At 40.7% G+C, this 16,115-nt stretch overlaps 1 protein-coding gene across 7 annotated transcripts in view; it reads right to left on the bottom strand.

The window, feature by feature from the left end:
- ZMAT3 (zinc finger matrin-type 3) overlaps positions 1 to 16,115 on the bottom strand; it is a 46,567-nt gene that overhangs the window by 8,351 nt on the left and 22,101 nt on the right. For 6 of the 7 annotated variants that reach the window (XM_078350192.1, XM_078350191.1, XM_002758094.7 and 3 more), the window contains exons 3-5: positions 4,697 to 4,816; positions 1,758 to 1,924; positions 1,537 to 1,637 (exon numbers count right to left, since the gene is read on the bottom strand). In XM_078350192.1, coding sequence (XP_078206318.1) covers positions 1,537 to 1,637; positions 1,758 to 1,924; positions 4,697 to 4,816 — 388 coding nt within the window. Of the gene's footprint in view, positions 1 to 1,336; positions 1,638 to 1,757; positions 1,925 to 4,696; positions 4,817 to 16,115 lie in introns of all 7 variants that reach the window. The other variant, XR_013527013.1, reaches the window with a different exon arrangement.

Consider the following 16,115-nt stretch of genomic DNA (forward strand, 5'->3'; position numbering starts at 1 on the left):
ATTTATTTTTCTGATTATTAATACAGCTATCCCGGCTTCCTTCATTTCAGATGGATTTCTTTTATCCAACTTAATATTTTTGGACTTTGGCAATTTTACATTTATTATAATTACTAATATATGTTTAGACTTTTATTAATCATAATGAATGGTGCTTTTTTTTTTTTTTTTTTTGAGACAGAGTCTTGCTCTGTCACCCAGGCTGGAGTGCAGTGGCACAATCTCAGCTCATTGTAACCTCCACCTCTCAGCTTCAAGCGATTCTCTTGCCTCAGCCTCCTGAGTAGCTGGGATTACAGGTGCCCACCACCATGCCCAGCTAATTTTTGTATTTTTAGTAGAGACAGGGTTTCACCATGTTGGCCAGCCTGGTCTTGAACTCCTGACCTCAGGTGATCCACACACCTCAGCCTCCCAAAGTGCTGGCGTTACAGACATGAGCCACCAGCACCCGGCGTAAACTGTGCTTTCTCTATGTCCTCTTTTTAGTAGACTTCTCTGGCTTTTCAGTCAGCTCTGCTATTTGTTTCACTGTTCAAGTAAATGACCTCTGCTGGCACATGCACATATCAGAGGCTGAGGTAGAGGGAGGATGAGGAACTACTCAGACCACTCTCCCTACTGAGAACAATCGGACAATCAGAAAATGCAGAATTCATTCCTATAAACCAGTGCTTGTGAACTGAATGTGTGTATCAGAAGCACCAAGCAAGCATTTTCGAAACATATATCTCTGGGTCCCACTCCAAATTTACTCACTGAAAATCTCTAACTCATGGTTCAGGCACTTTGTAAAAACTCCTTGGGGTTCACTGTTTCCCTACCCTGGTTAAAAACCAGTGCTTTAGAATATTTTTTTAACATGGTAAAACTTTAAACCAAGTAGCCCATTTGTATCGCATTTTACATTTCTCAGTTGGCAAATATAAACAGATATAAAGGGATTATAAGAGACCCTAAAACACAGACTATGATTTAAAACCAAAATAAAGAATATATTTATTACTGTAAATAAAGAAAATAAATAAGACCTGAAATATACACCAGCCTGAAAAACCACTAGACTAATTCAATAAAGCACTGACTAACCCCAAAATCTCAGGTTCTCTATTATCATTAAAAGAAATAAAAACAAAGGAGGCCATGTGCAGAATGCCACCACGGTATGTGGAAAGAGACAGGATACCTAAATTATTCTGCACTGTATACATAGGTACGTGGAAAGAGACAGGATACCTGAATTATTCTGTACTGTATACACAGGGATGTGGAAAGAGACAGGGTACCTGAATTATTCTTCACTGTATATACAGGGATGTGGAAACAGACAGGATACCTGAATTATTCTGCACTGTATACACAGGGACTTTGAAACAGACAGGATACCTGAATTATTCTGCACTGTATACACAGGTATGTGGAAACAGACAGGGTACATGAATTATTCTGCACTGTATACACAGGAATGTGGAAACAGACAGGGTACCTGAATTATTCTGCAATGTATACATAGGTACATGAAAATAGACAGGGTACCTGAATTATTCTGCACTGTATACATATTTCTCCTGTTAGGCATCACCTTAAACTCATTCCCTTCTTTCCTGGCCCGCCGTTGACCCAGCTCTGAGGATTCCCTGGAGAAAAGAAGTTTAAAAAGAGTGAGTCTTCTAAACAAGAAACCCTTTCAACATTTTTTCTTTAAAACAGTCAATCTCACATAACACTTTGGCCTCAGAGAAAATGGCAATACCTACGAGAATGAATTACTCTGAGCTTCCGCCAACCGCAGCCTCTTGGCATGATTCTTCCCTTGATAGTGAGCCTGAGCCACAGCCGGAGAACTGAAGGAGGCATCGCAGAGCTTACAGTAATCATTCTCTGTGGCCAGGATCACTCGGCCTCCTGGCTTAAAGGAGCCCACCTGACATCAAAGACAAGAAGAAACAAGGTTAAACAAATATGGAGCTTCCTTCTTCTCCTCAAAGGTCTTTCTAAGAGCTGAAAAACAACCAGAGGATATGGCATGACCACAAGCATTAAGCTTCATAAAGAAAATAATTCGTTCCAGAAAAACAAAAAAGCTGGGAGATACTTAATCTTAGTTTTGCATTATAATCACTTAGGTACCAACTTAGTGAACGGCTCGTTGCTGTTGTCACTGAAGAAATTTTTTTAAAGAGTTTGAAAAGCTTAGATTTAGGACAGTAAGTAATGGGTAAATAGGTAAGGCCTAAAATCACATTACAAGAAAAAGTAAAGTCTACCCAGAATCCACCAATAAGCATTCACTGACTGTTAACCGCTTATTAGGGTTGCTGTCTAGTCCAGAAGAGATATACAGTCATACATATTTTTTAAAAAGAGCCCCTGTATCAAAAAGTCTACAAACTAGCTACAGATATAATCAGGAAAACATTAAAAATGAGTAGCAAATCCAGACAACTGTACTCAGGTTGAGGAATAACATGTGAAAGAGAGCCTAACAGAGTGCCAGAAGACAGCAGGCACTCAACAAATATTACGTTAACAAAAAAAAAAAACAACATACTAGATTTTGGCCAGAGAAGAGTGATATAATACACGATAAAGATTCTGGAAACCATATCTATATCAGGAAAAGCTGCAGAAAATAGCATCGTTTCACTTGGAAGGGAAGATTTTTCTGGGGTATGCTATGAAGAAAGGTTTAGGCTACTTGCCCAGGAGGGTGGAGCCCACTGAAAACAGCCCCCACTGGGGACAGCTATTTAATTCTAGAGCAGCCTTCAGAAACCAGTGACAGGAAAACTATGCAGCTTGAAGATCTCGCTGGGTATCTTCTTGTTCTCTGATTTCGTTTTTTATATATCTCGTTTAACTGACAAATCCATGAGAAGAAAGAACAGCCAGAATTGCTACCCACACGTTTAAGTACTAAAAACTAACACTCAGAAAAGTAAAATGATACCAGGTTAGGAGCAAAGGTCTAAGAAATTCTTGGGCCAGGCACGGTGGCTCATGCCTGTAATCCCAGCACTTTGGGAGTCCGAGGTGGGTGGATCACCTGAGGTCAGGAGTTCAAAACCAGCCTGACCAACATGGCGAAACCCCATCTCTACTAAAAATACAAAAATCAGCTGGTCATGGTGGTGGGCGCCTGTAATCCCAGCGATTCAGGAGGCTGAGGCAGGAGAATCACTTGAACCCAGGAGGTGGAGGTTGCAGTGAGCCATTGCACCCCAGCCTAGGCAACAAGAACAAAACGCTGCCTCAAAGGAAAAAAAAAGAAATTCTTGCTCTACCCCTTTACAAAACATTTAACACCAAGGAAAGCTCCTTAGTTCATCTGAGCTTCTAATAAACTTCCAGTAAAGCTGATACTGCTGGCTCATGGATACCACTTGAGTAATAAGGCCAATAACTCTAAGTTGTTGCAAGCATTAAATGAGGTCAGGACCTGGGACTAGAATGAAGTGAGACCCTTGCCTTGGGCTCGGAATTTAATGGAACATCAAAAAAGCTAAGAAATCAAGATAAATAATATTTTAATGAAATATTTATTTAATTAAAAAAATTTTTTTTTTGAGACAGTCTTGCTCTGTCACCCAGGCTGGAATGCCATGGCACGAACTTAGCTCACTGCAACCACCACCTCCGGCTTCAAGTGATTCTTGTGCCTCAGCTTACCAAGTAGCTGAGACTACAGAATTGTAGTACCACCACACCCAGCTAAAAAAATTAAACTTAATGCAAAAAAATTAATGATGAAAAACATACCAAAAATTTACATTCAGAATCAGTAGCAGTGCCATGCCAAATCATATTGCAGGCTGAGGCAAAAGGGAAATCAGTAATACTTATTTAAGTCTTCAATATTTTATTCACCACTATTTTACATCAATTTTACATTTCTAAAATATTACCTTAAATTTCTATCTTGATTACTGGGTTTTTTAGCTCCTTCTTAAATTTTATGCCCAAGTTTACTGTATCTATCACCTCACTGTAGTCCCAGCCTGAATGAAACAATGCATGAGGCATGCTCGGCACCGTGCCTGGCGTGCTGTGTACTCAGTTATGCCCTGATAATTTATGACCACTGCATTGTTTTACAGACAAATGACACTTCAAAGACAGATTAAGGAGTAGACTCCATATTTCAGAGGCCTAAATCACCTGTTCCATCATCCAAAGAGCAAAAAGAACTTGGCTTCCAATTCCGTCTCATAATAGCTAGGTCCAAAACATGTCTATACAAGGCTCTCTGCACAGAGGTAAGTAATGAGCAATCTCAAAAAACGAATTTTGCAACTGGAGGACAAAATCTAAAATAAATGGGATTGACTGCAATAAAGATAAATTAACTGCAAATACACATTTGAAAATCTGTCTTTTCATTTAGGGGTGAGCCTAGACATCCAGGATCACTTAGCCAGAATTTTAAGAAATGTATAAAGACTCGTGTAACAGTATTTGTCTCATCATTTCACACATCATAAAGAGAGCCAATGAGAAATCTCAAGGTTCACAGATTTTGGCCTGCATTACATCCAGCACTATAGTTCAAGGGGTTAAAAGCACCAAGCAGCCTCTTTCAGGATGATTTTCCCAACTGTACCCTGAGGGACACATGGATAACAAATGTCACCTGTAGCCGTGTGTGCATCCACAGCTTGCAACCCAATGCTGCCCCACCCTGACACACGTGTCTCACCTGCGGAGGAGCTGGAACAACTGGGGCAGCTGCAGGCTCCACCACATTGCTCATTCTAGCAGGAGGAGGACAGCTGTTTGCTGCATAGTAATTTCGGAGTTTCTTACCATGGTTTTTACCCTAGACATAAAAACAAAATGAGCACAGCAGTCTCCGCTTATCTGCAGTTTTAGCAATTTCAGTTAGCTATGGTCAACCGTGGTCCAAAAACATTAAGATATTTTGAGAGAGAGCCCACATTCACATAATTTCCATGACAGTATATTTTTATAATTGTACTTTTTCTAATTAGTTATTGTTTTTAGTCTTTACTGGCCCAATTTATAAATTAAACTTTATCATTAGTTATGTATGTACCAGAAAAACAAAAAAACACATATAGAAGGGTTCAGTAATATCACAGTTTTAGGCATCTACGAAGGGTCTTGGTATCTCCTGTGGATAAAAAAGAAAACTGCAGTCACCATGAGGGAAATGTGTCAAACTGAGTTAATTGATGTATTTGCTTAATTACTTAAGAAAAAAAGGAAAAAACACCAGTAATAATACATTTTATTACTTCATGCGTATACAACCCTGGGGTAAACGGACTACTAGCTAGAGTTGATTATGAGATCTTGAAGTAAAAGAGCCTACTCTTGTGCTCTAACAGAATGATTAAATTTATCTGGGAGAGATAAGAGAACAAAGCCAAAGGAAATTAATTTCCTATATGTTTCTAAAAAAGTATCACATCGTCCCAGCGCGGTGACTCACACCTGTAATCCCAGCACTTTGGGAGGCCGAGGCAGGTGGATCACCTGAGGTCAGGAGTTTGAGACCAGCCTGGCCAACATGTGAAGCCCTGGCTCTACTAAAAATACAAAAATTAGCTGGGCGTGGTGGCGGGAGCCTGTAATCCCAGCTCCTCAGAAGGCTGAGACAGGAGAGTTGCTTGAACCTGGGAGGCGGAGGCTGCAGTGAGCCAAAATCACACCACTGCATTCCAGCCTGGGCAACAAAGTTAGACTCCATCTCAAAATGGGAAAAAAAAGTATCACATTTTCTAGTGACCTATGTCCTTACTCAACTTCTTGCCATTCATATGTCACTGTTAAATATGAATTTCATAACACTCTGATCTAATCCACTTCGTAAGTTAGTAACAAAATGGATAATCCAATTATTCTTTAAAAATAGCACTTACAGTGTATCTTTATACTTACAAAGGACATTCATTGCATTTATTCATTTGCTGCTCACAAAAATCTTGTAAGACAAATTTGTTAATGTTGTCCACTTATGACAGACAAGAAACTGCAATCCGGGACTGTAAGGGACGTGCCCCCAGCTCCCTTCTCAAGGCTAACTAGCACAGCCAAAGCCTGAGACAGGCCTTCCAAATCCAAAGAATGGTCCTTTTCCACTACAGCGTGATAGCTTCAAGATGTGCTAAGAACCTCTACTAACATGGATTTGCCTTTCTCTTCACGTTTTAAGTTATTAGTCACATGATTGTATTCCTTGAACTGACAAACTAGTGGCAAGAGTCAATAGAACGAAGTATTCTAAATAAGGGTAAAACAGTACATTATTCTTTAAACTGCACTGTAAAACTCAAACCTGCAGGCAAACATTTATTCAGCCATCTAGTTACATGCTAAGCCCTAGACATAAACTAAGGACTAGCACATAGAGGAGGAGACAGATACATAAGCAGCTAAACAGAGTAATCAACGAAAAGCCATCTTCTCCTCACGTCAGTACCCTCGAGGTACTTTTACCAAGGCCACAGTTAACTCCACAGTCAAATCCAGCAGTCACATAAGCGCCTTCATCTTACTGGAACTCAAAGTAGCATGATACAGTTCATTTCCTTCTTGAAACACCCCTCCAACTATCATCTATATTCCGTCTTCCCTCCACCTCTCCTCCTCTACCAGACCTCTGAACTCTACAGTGTCCAAGGACCCACCCCTGCCCTCTTCCGTGCTCTGGCTCTAGGTCCTTACCCAGACCTGTATTTTTCAAATACCATGAGTAAGTTCATGACTCCCAAAAGCATCAATCTCCATCCTTGCCCTTCAGAACCATATATCCTACTGCCTCCTGGTCACCCACACGTTAAAGTCTTAAGAGGCATATCCAACTTCATATAACTGTTGATTCTTCCTTCATAGAACTTTCTCATCACCATGGAAGACTTCCCTGAAAAGGGGGCCATTGACTGGTCTTTTTAATGAGCAAATGTATACAGGGGAGATTAAGAAGTAAGGGAGAGAAAAATTGTGCACCAAGGAAATAGCATGAGCAAAAGCCCAGCCTTCTGTGTTGAGAGGCCACAGGGAGAGAGAACAGTCTTCTAGATGCTTTGGAGGAGAGCACAGAGCAAAAACTGAAACACACAGGGGCTCATTCTTAATGGCTTTGCCCATGATAAAGAACGTGGACGTCAGAGGCAGCAGGGAGCCTCTGAGAGACTTTAAGAAAAGCAGTGCATGGCTTGACTGTCTTTGATAAAGATGAGCATCAGGGTAGCAGATCAAAGCTGGAAGCTGAGAAGATACACAGAGGAGAGTCAAGAACCAAATCCTAGGCCACTACAAGATTGAGTCCGGTAGAGAATGAAGATCCAGAAAACGAGATGGAGAATGCCTAGCCTACAAAGCAAGATAAAAATCTGACAGTGTGTTGTCACAGAAGCCCCAAACCAAACTGGAGTTCAAGAGCGTAGTCAGGACAAAGAGAGACTCTCAGGAAAATCAGAACGTGGATGGTATTTAAAGCTACAGAGCCAAAAACAATTACCTAGACAGAGCGGAGACAGGTAAGAGCTTGTAAAATGGGCCTGAAGCAAGACAATAGCTGGATAAGGTAGAAAGACCCAGGAACTATGAAGAAGGTAAGAACAAGTAATAGCATACTGGATAAGAGAGTAGAAGGGAGGTGAACCACAGGGCAGATGGAAATATTTATGAAAACGTTTTAAAGGTGTGGGAAGGAAAAAAGTCTTTGGGGAAGAAGATAGAGTCAACATACTGAGATTGAGACAGCTCAAAGACTACTGATGAATCCAGGAGACAGTGCAATGTGTGGATTAGTGACAGCAACTAGAGACAGACAAATTCCTAGGCAGACAGGGTGGGTCTCTAGTGAAACCTAACCTTCACGCCAAAGACAGTTTAAACCCTCAAAACTGAGCTGCCAATTCCAGGCGGAGTCCACAACCAGAGTAAGAACTTCCTGGATGCCTTAAAGTCAACTGAATGGTGCTTTTTTCCAAGCCTGCCCATGAATCCATCAGCATGTACTCCCCCATTCTGAGCCCATAAAAATCCCAAACTCAGCCCCACAGATGGCAAACCTGTTCTGGGTCCCCTCTCACACAGAGGGCTAACCACTCCTGGGGCTCCTCTCTGCTGAGAGCTTTCCTTCTGTTGCTTGATAAAATTCTTCTCCGCCCTACTCACTCTCCAGTGCCCATGTACCTTATTCCTCTTATTCCTCTTGGTCGCAGGACAAGAACCCAGAACAGGCCAACCTGTAACACACACTCATTCACTGAGCTGCAGGTGGTGGGACCGAATGAGATGTAACATGCTCCTGTTCGCCAAGCTGCAGGTGGTAGGAACAGGAGAAAGTTGCAATATTTCTTGGAAGGTCAGATCTCGGACTCCCGGGGTGAGAGCTGTAACACCCCGTAGGACTCCGCCATTGCTGACATCTCCAAGTTTTCAAGCACCACCCTCATTCCCCTCGTCTAGATGCCGGCACCCAATGTAGAAGCTGCTGGCAACACACTGCGTGGAGCCAGGAGCTGAGTGCAGATCCCTCGGCGCACGCATGATCCAAGCAAGCACACCGGCCAGGCTGAGTGGGTGGAGCGAGCCCGGTGAAGCAAGGCCCCAGGCAGAGGAGCAGGCAGAGATTTCTGGCTGCTGACGTAGCACCAAAGGAATCCTGTAACACTGCAACCCTCCCTCCTGTTCACCGAGCAATCGGAGAGAAAAAGCCACTGTATGCCAAAGCTAAGGTTTATGAATCTTCTAAATACGTGAAAATTTGAGTCTACAAATCTGGTGGAAGATAACAGGGTTAAATCATTACTAACGACCCTCTATATTCTGACCACCATTCTAAGAAAAGGAGATAAAACGGTGAACAAAGGCAACGTCTCTACCCTCAAGAAACTATTCTAGGGGATATAAACAGAATATATACATACATACATATATCTCCACATACACAACCAAAGGAAAAAAATGCTATGAGTGACTGACAACTGCTCTGCAAAAATAAAACAGGATGATACGACAGATGATGCACAGGGACAAGGTAGAGTGGGCAGAAAAGGCTTCTCAGGGGAGACACATGCTAGCTAAAAGCGTAAGCATGAGATGGTTCTCACCGTAAAATGTAGAAGGGGGAAGAGCTGGTCATCAAGAGACCCCCTGACTGTGTTAAGTCTGAGATCCCCTTTAGATGTCCAAAGACAGACCAACCTGGAGTTTATAAACGAGGTCAGGTTAGAGATAGACTCTAAAGAGTTATCAGTATGTAAGTGGAATTTAAAACCATGGAACTAGGGCCAGGCACAGTGGCTCATGCCTATAACCCCAGCACTTTGGGAGGCTGAGGCAAGAGGATCGCTTAAGCGCAAGAGTTCAAGACTAACCTGGGTAAAATGACAAGACCCTGTCTCAAAACAAAAAAGAAAGTTAGCTTGGCATGGTGGTGCTCGCCTATGGTCCCAGCTACCTGGGGGGCTGAGGTGGGAGGATAGGTTAACCAAAAGGTTGAGGTTGCAGTGAGCCAGCTCGGTGACAGAGCAAGACCTTGTCTCAATACCATAAAATAAATAAAACCATGGAACTAGGTAAGTTACCAAGACAGCTCGGTGATTGAAAGCAATCGCCAAACCTCAAAGACACTACAATATAAAGTGTGGCAAATAATCCAAAAAAATAAGATTGAGAATGCCTGGCCCATGAAGTAAGATAAAAACGAGACAAGTCTAGAACAAAGTGGTTCAAAAAAAGAGTCTAGTTAAATACACGATGACCAGGAGCTTTAATTCCAGGGATTACCAAACAGAAACACACTTAGGAGATATTCATAAGAATGCTCCTACAAGGATTGTTTGTAACAGCAAAAAAGGTGGAAACAATATAAATGACCACCTGCAGGACAATACCTAAACTGTATATTATTCATATGAAGAAACACTACATAGTAGCCAAAGTCGACACTTTAGGGCCATGCATGGAAACGTGAATGATTCTCATAACAAAATGTTGAATAAAAAGAGCAAATTGCAAAAAAAGAATAATTTTTAATATAGAGTCTAAAAATATAAAAAACAACACTACATACTTACGTAGGGGAACACATATGCAGCAAATGTATAAAAGCAATGTGTGATAACAATAAATCCAGGATAGTGGCTACATCTAGGGGCACAGAATAGGGAATACAATTGGGAAGGGATATAATCGGACTTCAGCTGAATTAATAATTTTTACCCTTTAAGCTGGATGGCAAATAGAAATGTTCATTATATTTTTGGTACTTTATATCTGAAGGATTTCATAATCATTCAACACAACAATAACCAAAAAAGGGAGTGCTTCATCAGGTCAAAAGCTACTGTGAATAAAGTCGGGATTTAGAAGTGATACTTGGATTTGCAAAGACAGAGGTCACAACTGGCCTCGGTAAGAATCACTTCAGTAGAACAGTGAGAGATAAAAAGTCATGTGAAGTGGTTTAACTAGGAAAACAACCAGTACAGGCAACTACGCAGAAGAGCTCTGCTATGACAGGGAGCAGAGAAATCCAGCACATAGCTAGACAGAGAAATGGGATCAATGGGAAATTCTTTGAAAGATGGGTTTTACAGGCTTGTCTGCATGACAACAGGAAGCAGCCACTAAGAGTGGAAGAACAGCTGATATAGCAGTGGAAGAGCATGGCTACAGGAACACAGGTCATGAAAAGGCAGAAGAGGTAGCCAGCACTAGTGGAGGGGTCAAGGTATTTTATTTCCAAAGCAGCAGCCCCAGTAGTATTCAAGCAGATATTGCATTCACAACATAAAAATGATGATGATGATGATAATGGCAACTAAGAAAAATATGCACATTTACGGGGAAAATGGCAGGCAGGAGGCAGGACTAATTAGCAGCTCCCACTTAGACGGACAGAGCAGTGTGTGGGGACCCACATGATGAACTTTTGCTCCAAGAACTACCACAGGAACATACTGGAAAAGCCAAGTATCCACAGACCCTTTGAAGGAGTGCATTGACACTGAAGGCTGGGACAGCTGAGGAACTGTGAGTCAGCCTGCTTCCTCAGCTGGTAGGCCTGTGGTCTGGGACAAGTTCTTGGTCATGCCCACCAGCTGCCTGGAAATGAACTCGGTGCTGCAGAAGGGGCACAGTGAGAGGGAGACCAGTCTTTCAGGCCGTGGGGTGTATAGGAGCTGGGTGAGGCCTGTAATGGCCAGCTGTCCCCCAATTTCCTGACGACCTGTGTGACACAGCAGAGGCAGCCATAATCCCCCTGGGAACATAACTCCATTGTCCTGGGAACCACACCTCCATCCACCACAGCAGCTACAGCCAGCTCCCCCAACAGGAGACTGACCTCAGATATGCCTAACCCTGCCCCCACCTAGTGGTTTTCTCTACCCACCTGGTAGCCCCAGACAAAGAACAGAACCTCTTGGGAGCTCTTGGCCCACACCCACCACGTGATCATCTCTATACTATCACAGCTGATGCGCACGTGAAAGCACCACCTCCTAGCTGGAGACCAACAAACACAAAACCAGCACACTTAACAAAAATTCAACCCAGGACCCTAAGAGTCCACTTCACTGCCCCACTACCTCCATCAGAGCAAGGTGCTGGTATCCACAGCTGACAGACATGAAGATGAATGATGTCTCAGGACTCCCTGCAGACACTCCCCAGTACCAGCCCAGAGCCCAGTAGCTCAACTAGCTGGCTAGATCCAGAAGAAAAGTAACAATTATTGCAGTTCTGTTCTCAGTAAGCTCCATCCCTAGGGGAAAGGGAAGAGCACCATATCAGAGCACCCTGTGGGACAAAAGAATCTGAAGAGTAGACTTTGCATCCCAGATCTTCCCTCTGACATAGTCTACCCAAATAAGAAAGAACCAGAAAAACAATTCTGGTGATATGACAAAACAAGGTTCTTTAACACCCCAAAAGATCACCCTAGTTCACCAGCAATGGATCCAAACCAAAGCGAAATCTCTGAATTGCAGAGAAATAATTCAGAAGGTCAACTACTAAGCCAATCAAGGAGGCACCAGGCCAGGTACAGTAGCTTACAGCTATAATCCCAGCACTTTGGGAGGCTGAGGAAGGCAGATCACCTGAGTTCAGCAGTTCAAGACCAGTCTGACCAACGTGGTGAAACCCAAACTCTACTAAAAATACAAAAAAAAAAGAAAAAAAAAGCCAGATGTGGTGGTGCTCACCTGCAGTCCCAGCTACTTGGGGGGCTGAAGCAGGAGAATCACTTCAGCTTAGGAGACAGGGTTGTACTGCGCAGAGATCACACCACTGCACTCCAACCTGGGTGACAGAGTGGGACCCGATCTCAAAAAAAAAAAAAAAAAAAAAAAGGCACCAGAGAAAGGTGAAGTCCAACTTAAAGAAATCAGAAAATAAGACAAGCCATGAATGGAAAATTTCCAGTGAAATAGATAGCATAAATAAAAAACAATCACAACTTCTAAAAGTGAAGGACACACTTAGAGAAATGCAAAATTCACTGAAAAGTCTCACCAATAGAATTGAACAAGTAGAAGAAAGAACTTCAGAGCTCAAAGATAAGGCTTTTGATTTAAACCAAATTGATAAAGACAAAGAAAAATGAATTTTTAAAAAATGAATAAAGCCTCCAAGAAGTTTGGGATTACGATAAACAACCAAACCGAAGAATAACTGATGTTACCAAGGAAGAAATCAAAAAGTTTGAAAAACATATTTGAGGGAATAATCGAGAAAAACTTTCCCAGCCTTGCTTGAGACCTAGACATCCAAATACAATGAAGCTCAAAGAACACCTAGGAAATTCACTGCAAAAAGATCATCGCCTAGGCATACAGTCAACAGGTTACCTAAAGGCAAGATGAAAGAAAGAATCTTAAGAGCTATGAGGCAAAAGCATCAGGTAACTTATAAAGGAAAACCTATTAGATTAACAGCAGATTCCTCAGCAGAAACCCTACAAGCTAAAAGGGACTGGGGTCCTATCTTTAGCCTCTTTAAACAAAACAATCATCAGCCAAGAATTTTGTATCCCGTGAAACTAGCTCATAAATGAAGGAAAGATACAGTCTTTGTCAGACAAAAAAATTCTGAGAGAATTTGCCACTACCAAGCCAGCACTACAAGAATTACTAAAAGGAGTTATAAGTCTTGAAACAAATCCTCAAAATACACCAAAATATCATCTCCTAAAAGCACAAATCTCAGAACCTATAAAACCTCACAGGTCCTATAAAACAACAACACAATAGAAAAAAACCCAAGGTATTCAGGCAAAAAAACGGCACAATGAACAAAATAGTACTCAATATTAACATTGAATGTAAATGGCCTAAATTCTCCACTTAGAAGATTCCAAATGGTAGAAAAGATAAGAATTTACCAACTAATTATCTGCTGTCTTCAAGAGATTCACATGATACATAAGGACTCACCTAAACTTAAGGTAAAGGAGTGAAAAAAGATATTCCATGCAAATGGACAACAAAAGCGAGCAGGAGGAGGTATTCTTATTTGAGGCAAAACAAACTTTAAAGTAACAGCAGTTAAAAAAGACAGAGAGGGACATTATACAATAATAAAAAAACTAGTCCAAAATAAAAATATCATGATCCTAAATTATAAATATATAAAAATCCACCTAACACTGGAGCTCCCAAGTTTATAAAACAATTATTACTAAACCTAACAAATGAGACAGTAATACAATAATTGTGGGGGACTTCAATACTCCACTGACAGCACCAGACAGGTCTTTAGAAAGTCAACAAAGAAACAATGGACTTTAACTATATCCTAGAACAAACGGACTTCACAGATATTTACAGAATATCCTACCCAACAACTGCAGAATATACAATGTATTCATCAGCACATGGAACATTCTCCAAGACAGACCATATGACAGCCACAAAACAAATCTCAACAAATTTAAGAAAATCAAACTTATAGCAAGTACTTTCTCAGACTACAATGGAATAAAATTGGAAATCAACTCCAAAAGAAACCCACAAAACCATGCAAATACATGGGAATTAAATAACGTGCTCCTGAATGACTGTTGGGTCAACAATGAAATAAAGATGGAAATCTAAAAATTATTTGAACTGAACAATAATAGTGACCCAACCTATAAAAACCTCTGGGATACAGCAAAGGCAGTGCTAGAACGAAAATTCATAGCATGAACTGACTACATCAAAAAGTCTGAAAGAGCACAGACAATCAAAAAGGTCACACCTCACAGAACCAGAGAAACAAGAACAATCCAAACCCAAACCCAGCAGAAGAAAAGATATAATCAAGATCAGAACAGAATTAAATGAAACTGGAACCAAAAAAAAGAAAATACAAAAGATAAGTGAAACAAAAAGTCAGTTTTTTGACAAGATAAATAAAACTGACAGACTATTATCGAGGTTAGCCAAGAAGAGAAGAGAGAAAATCCAAAAAGCTCAAATAGAAATGAAATGGAAGATATTACAACTGATATCACAGAAATACAAAAAATCATTCAAGGCTACTATGAACACCTTTATGTGCATAAACTAGAAAATCTAGGGGAGATGGATAGAAATATATAACCTTCCTAGACTAAACCAAGAAGACATAGAAACTGAACAGATCAGTAATAAGCAGTGAGATTGAAAAGGTAATTAAAAGGTTACCAACAAAAATAAGTTCAAGGCCAGACAGATTCACGGCTGAATTCTATCAGACATTCAAAGAAGAACTGGTACCAATCCTACTGACACTACTCTCCAAAAGACAGAGAAAGAAGGAAGCCTCCCTAAATCATTCTATGAAGCTGATATCACTCTAATACCAAAACCAGAAATGGAAGTAGGAAAAAAAGAAAACGGCAGATCAATATTCCTGATGAACACAGATGCAAAAATCCTCAACAAAATACTAGCTAACCAAATCCAACAGCATATCAAAAAGATAATCCACCATGATCAAGTGGGTTTCACACCAGGAATGCAGGAATGGTTTAACATCCTCAAGTCAATAAATGTGATACACCACATAAACAGAATTAAAAACAAAAATCATATGATCACCTCGATAGATGCAGAAAAAGCATTTGACAAAATCCAGCATCCCTTTATGGTTAAAACCCTCAGCAAAATCGGCATAGAAGGAACACACCTTAAGGTTATAAAAGTCATCTATGAAAAACCCACAGCCAACCTTATACTGAATGGGGAAAAGTTGAAAGCATTCCCCCTGAGAACCGGAACAAGACAAGGATGCCCACTTTCACCACATCTATTCAACATAGTACTGGAAGAGCAATCAGAGAAGAGAAAGAAAGGTCATCCAAATCAGTAAAGAAGTCAAACTGTCACTGTTTGCTGATGACATGATTGCATATACAGAAAACCCTGAAGACTCATCCAAAAAGCTCCTAGTACTGGTAAATGAATTCAGCAAAGTCAGGATACAAAATTAATATACACAAACCAGTAGCTCTGCTATACACAGAACAGTGACCAAATGGAGAATCAAATCGAGAATTCAACCCCTTTTACAATAGGTGCAAAATAAAATAAAATATTTCAAAATATACTTAAGAAGATGAAAGACCTCTACAAGGAAAAGTACAAAACACTGCTGAAACAAATCACAGATGATACAAACAAATGGAAACACAGCTAATGCCCATGATGGGTAGAATCAATACTGTGAAAATGACCATACTGCCAAAAGCAATCTACAAATTCAATGCAATTCCTATTATACCATCATCAAATTCAACGCAATTTCCATCAAAATACCATCATCGTTCTTACCAGAACTAGAAAAAAGCATCCTAAAATTCACATGAAACCAAAAAAAAAAGCCCTCACAGCCAAAGCAAGACTAAGCAAAAAGAACAAATCTGGGGGTCTTACATTACCTGACTTGAAACTATAAGACTATAGTCACCAAAACAGCATAGTACTGGTATAAAAACAGACATTTATACCAATAAAACAGAATAGAGAACCCAGAAATAAAGCCAAATACTTATGGTCAACTGATCTTCGACAAAGCAAACAAAGACATAAAGTGAGGAAAGAACATTCAACAAACGGTGCTGGGATAATGCAAGCCACATGTACAATCATGAAACTGGATCCTCGTCTCTT

The sequence above is a fragment of the Callithrix jacchus genome, chromosome 15 (genome assembly GCF_049354715.1).
Source record: "Callithrix jacchus isolate 240 chromosome 15, calJac240_pri, whole genome shotgun sequence".
In the NCBI taxonomy this organism is placed as follows: Eukaryota; Metazoa; Chordata; class Mammalia; order Primates; family Cebidae; genus Callithrix; species Callithrix jacchus.